A 5,000-nucleotide genomic window follows, 5' to 3' on the forward strand; every position below is an offset into this window, starting at 1 on the left:
ATTATTATTATTATTATTATTATTATTATTATTATTATTATTATTATTATTATTATTATTATTATTATTGCTCAATCATTACTTTTTAAAGTTCACTTTCACAATTACTTTTAACAAAACTAAAACAAATACCAAGAAAAAAAACAAAAAACAAAAAACAAGAAAGGATATTGCGTTTCTACTTTTCTGATTGCTTCACTCAATCTCGGTTATCAGCTCGTGTACTGTAATGACCTTATACGAAAACTGATTGATCACTTTAGCTTGTACGTTTTGTTTTCCCATTTCAGACCACGTGATGTTACTCTAGAGATCAGTGGCTGTGTTTTCACGACAGTCGTTGTCTCGCATTCCAGAAAGTGATAAAGTAGGATTAAAAAATAAAATAAAATATAATATAATAATAATAATAATAATAATAATAATAATAATAATAATAATAATAATAATAATAATATACTTCTAAACATGTGATAAAAAACCTATGTTATAGACTAATTAAAATATCTATATTAAAAGTGACACTTGCTCATAGCTGGTATAAAAGTATTGTTAAACCTGTTGGTACTTATTACACAGGGTTCGCGCTACTCCTTGAAGTCCTTCAAAAGCCCTGGAATTTAATTTAGGACTTCAAGGGGGCTTGAAAAGCCCTTGAAAAAAATGATTTTGTGGAAAACTGCTTGAAAACTCCTTGAATTTTTGCTTTACCTTGATATTCCTTATCACATCCTGCAAGTTAAGTGCACACACGGGCATTTTAATATTTGGTTCTAATGTTTCCCATACAGTCAATTTTGGGCTCAATTTTTGAAATGTCTCTTTAACTTAGCATGATGTAATCTCAACAATTTTCACCCAAGCAAAAATTCAAGGAGTTTTCAAGCAGTTTTCCACAAAATCCTCTTTTTTTTCAAGGGCTTTTCAAGCGCCCTTGAAGTCCAAAATTAAATTCCAGGGCTTTTCAAGGACTTCAAGGAGTAGCACGAACCCTGCTTATGTGAGGTAACGCAAAATTGCGCTTATATCTTAGATCGTACTTATGAATGTTCCTCAGAGCATAGTTGCTCCGAAGCAGTAAATGATGTAACTTATTTGATGGATTTGCAATGATATTATCAAAAAGTTTTCTACAGAGTTCAGTTCTTCTATCAAATAAGGAACTCATGTTAAATAGCTCTAGATTCTTGTTGTAACTGTTTCCAGGTAAAATAATTGAGAGCGACCTCTTTTGTACATGTTCTAAATCATTAGATAGGTATTCTGGAATAGCATCATGGAACAAGGGCGCCGGAACAATACTGTAGTACCGGCCTTATCCCATTGACTCCTGGGGGTTCCCCATTGACGAGTAAAATCGTCTGGCGATAGACAGAGCAAAATACTGAGTATGGCCGGTTTGGGTATCAAGGGCTTAACGGCGATACTCTAGCTCGTCGTAATAGTACTAGAAAATAAAGGCGTTCATTTGCCTTTTTTAATAGTGTTCCTAATATGATTGTTCCATTGAAGTGTATCTGAAATAGTGAAAGGGTCAAATTCACTTCTAGCGACTTTGAAGTCTATGATTAATTCTTTACACTTCTCAGCATTCAACTGTAGTTTGTTCGTTGTTGACCAACGTCCTACTTCGGCATTAGCTTCCTGAACATTACTGGTGGTGCCCTTTGGGACTACTTCAGCCAGGGTCGTATCGTCGACATACTTCCAACTGGAAACGCTTGAAGGGTTTAAAACTGATACGTGTTTTTTCGGGTAAGATTAAATGAGGAGAGAGGCAAAGCACGTGCCAATACAAAAATAATAAAAATAAAAATAGCGCGCCTGTTGTATTTCCGATTTAAATAACCGCAAGTCACTTCTCATTGGCCGAAAGTAATTGCTAACTCGCTTAAGCAACCTGGTTTGGTGGCTCAAATTTAATGAGAATTCCACTGAAGTTTGCCGACTCGTTTAACTTTACGAGAATTCGAAAAGCAACTGTTTTCACGCGGTTTCCGGTTGTCACTCGCTAAGCGAGCTTAAAAACCGCTGGTGAATACACGGCCAGCGTCTTTCAAATGTCGTCTTATGCACGTGCTTATGTACGAATAACCTATGAAAAAAAAACAAAACGAGAATTCCCTTGAAAACATCACATGGTCTGAAATGGGAAAACAAAACCTACAAGTTGAAGAGGTCAATTGCGTCAAATGCGGGACTGGCTTTAACTTCCAAGTGTCCTAGCGTTATTAAGTTAATGAAAATTTAATGAAACCATCTCATATCCAACGCGCGCTCATGGAATAATTGTGAAATAAACAAAACGCCAATAGCAATTGAATAACAATAAATAATAATTCATATTGAGTAATAATAAATAAATAATGAATAATAATAATAATAATAATAATAGTAATAACAATAATAATAATAATAATAATAATAATAATAATAATAATAATAATATAAGTAACAACAACAACAACAACTGAACACCCAAATAGTTCTAGAATCAACTCCAGTAGGTGACCCAGAGGAAATGAAATTTGTCAAATGAATACGAGCTGGCTTAAACGAACGTTTTGGTGAAAAAAGTAAACCTTTACTTAACCAAGTACAGAAAGTAATGTTAAGGAACTAAACAAACATGAATTGTCCTGAATGCCCACAAACCTTATCATTTTTGTAGTACTGTAGTAGATTTCGGGTTTGGAGTTCCAATGGTTAAAGGCTATATAACTCCGAGTCTTTGCCCAGGTCCACTGACCGCTCTTGATGCGAAGGCGGTAGCACTCGGTTTTACCCTCTCCGTATTCCATGACTGCAAACGTAAATTACAAGTTTATGAACATCTCGTGATAGGAAGATGCCCTAGGAAAGGCGCGACACGCAGATCATTTGCCAATCAAACCAGGTATATGCATACAGAGCACTTGCTAATTTGTGCACCAGAAAAAGTCCCTCTTTCCGTAGTATTTTTCCCAAGCTGGCTTTTGTCTTTCTTGTGTTTGAGATCCTCAGTCACTTTGATAGGCATGGATTTCTTCTTTCAACGTTTCTTCTCGGTTTTGCTAGAACTGTAGATCTTCCAGCATAAAATTACAATGCAAACCCGCGTTGGTATTCTAATCTCGGATTAGAGTTAATCGGCTTTTGAACGAAAGTCCCGGGTGTCGAGTTCAGGAGAAGAGTTGGAGGATACTTTGTAACATTTAAGATACAAAGCCTGCATCCCATGAGCATATCTTATCTTCTATATTCGGATTTTCAAGTCCTCAGCTGCGATCCACTTCAGGCTTGGTTTTTACTTGCGTTTATTAGCGGTCATGTTCTTTTAACCGAACTGGATAACAAACGACTTCAGTTCCGTAAGAACTAGTTTGGGATACCAACATGAGTACCTTTTCTTTGTTCAGGGACACACATAACCCCACCAACACTTCGTTTTTCAATAAACAAATCTCTTGCAGTGCCGGTTATCCCCTAACGTGGCTAAATTTGGGCCTTTTGAGATCGTTATCGCTTGGAGGGACATTCTGTCCAGCTATTTTGAAAAAGACCATTTTTCAGTTGTAGTCAAGTCACCCGCGGCCTAAGAATAGAATCGAGGATGTCGGTGACCCTGTCTGATAAAAACCGTTGTGTTTTGTATAATGTTAATGTGGACTAATTAGAATTAACACGCTGTTATTACAGCTAAACCAGGTTTCAGCGGTGTTCGTTTCAGAGCGCGCGGAAGCGAGGCTTTCGGGTCAACAATCGATCAGATATAGAGAAGAGTACGAGTTCCTATCCAGAATTTACGCTTTTCTCAGAAGAAGAGAAAGTACAGTTGTTGACTGGAAGCTGACTTCGAAAGTTTCGCACAGCTGGGGTTGTTAATCCGGTTAACACATCCATATGCATTACGTATACTGTGCCTTGCCATACTTTCCACGATAAAATTAAGCCAGAAAAACCTCAAATTACAGTCGAATCTCCGGTTGCGACCACCACTTCTCGTAAGCGACGACCTCTCCTTAGCGACCACTTTTCCAAAATACCAAACGTTTCCAAGTAAAATCACTATATTTGGAACCTCTTGTAAGCGACCGTGACCACTTTTAGAGCTAATAGTTTGAAAATTCCTTTTGTTTTTAATCTTCCCTACGCAACCACTTGACAGCGGAAATTGGGTATTAAGGTGTCGTAACATTACCGCATTCCTGACTAGTACAAGAGAGGGAAACTTCTCAATGGGTAGTACCAGATTTTTCTGGAAATTGACTTTTTACGTGAATAAAACATTTAATATTTTAAACAAGAATTGTACATGCATACACTGTATTCTAACAGTCTTAAAAGGGACGCCCTCAAATTTCTTACAATTACAGAAAATTAGAACTGATTTGCTGATTGACTGTTATCATAATGTCAAGAACAATCAACAGTTCAAGGAACTACGGTATGAAAAACGAAGTGCCGCAGTCAACAATAAACACTTAATGACTGGTCCCTCGGGAAACAGTTCATTTTGTTTCCCGAGAATCTCAATGTTTCCCCGAGGCGCAGCCGAGGGAAACATTGAGATTCGAGTGATTTGTTATATAGGGAAACAAATGGGTCAAATATATTGAAAGAAGAGGGAAGATTCCAGCGACAACATCAGGCCACCTTCAACTGCACGCTCTGATCACGTGCAACAGCGGTCAACATTTCGCGGTTAACAGTGAACTGTTCCCCGTTTGACGTCATAGTTTTCGCAATGTTGCCCGCTCATGGCATTTGGCGGTAAACAGTTTCATTGTTAAATGCCATGTGACCATGAACTAGCCAATGAATGGGTGCGCTGTAGCGGGAAAAACTCAAGCTATATAACAATCATTCTTGTTATACAGCTGAATTTTTTTCCTTAACAGCGCGTGCTCTCGTTGGATGCTTCGAGGTCACATGACATCGAACAATAAAACTGTTTCCCGCCAAACGTTTCTGAGCGGGTAACAGTGCACTGTTAACCGCAAATGTTGACCGACGACCGC

General features: G+C 37.7%; 2 protein-coding genes across 3 annotated transcripts in view; one reads left to right on the top strand and one right to left on the bottom strand.

Moving 5' to 3' along the window:
• LOC137999717 (uncharacterized) overlaps positions 1–5,000 on the top strand; it is a 297,056-nt gene that overhangs the window by 177,951 nt on the left and 114,105 nt on the right. The gene's annotated exons all lie outside the window — the stretch shown is intronic.
• LOC137999714 (neuronal PAS domain-containing protein 2-like) overlaps positions 1–5,000 on the bottom strand; it is a 48,341-nt gene that overhangs the window by 22,770 nt on the left and 20,571 nt on the right. For both annotated transcript variants that reach the window (XM_068845574.1, XM_068845575.1), the window contains exon 10: positions 2,656–2,803. In XM_068845574.1, coding sequence (XP_068701675.1) covers positions 2,656–2,803 — 148 coding nt within the window. The remainder of the gene's footprint in view (positions 1–2,655; positions 2,804–5,000) is intronic.

This window comes from Montipora foliosa, chromosome 4 (assembly GCF_036669935.1).
Source record: "Montipora foliosa isolate CH-2021 chromosome 4, ASM3666993v2, whole genome shotgun sequence".
NCBI classification, from domain to species: domain Eukaryota; kingdom Metazoa; phylum Cnidaria; class Anthozoa; order Scleractinia; family Acroporidae; genus Montipora; species Montipora foliosa.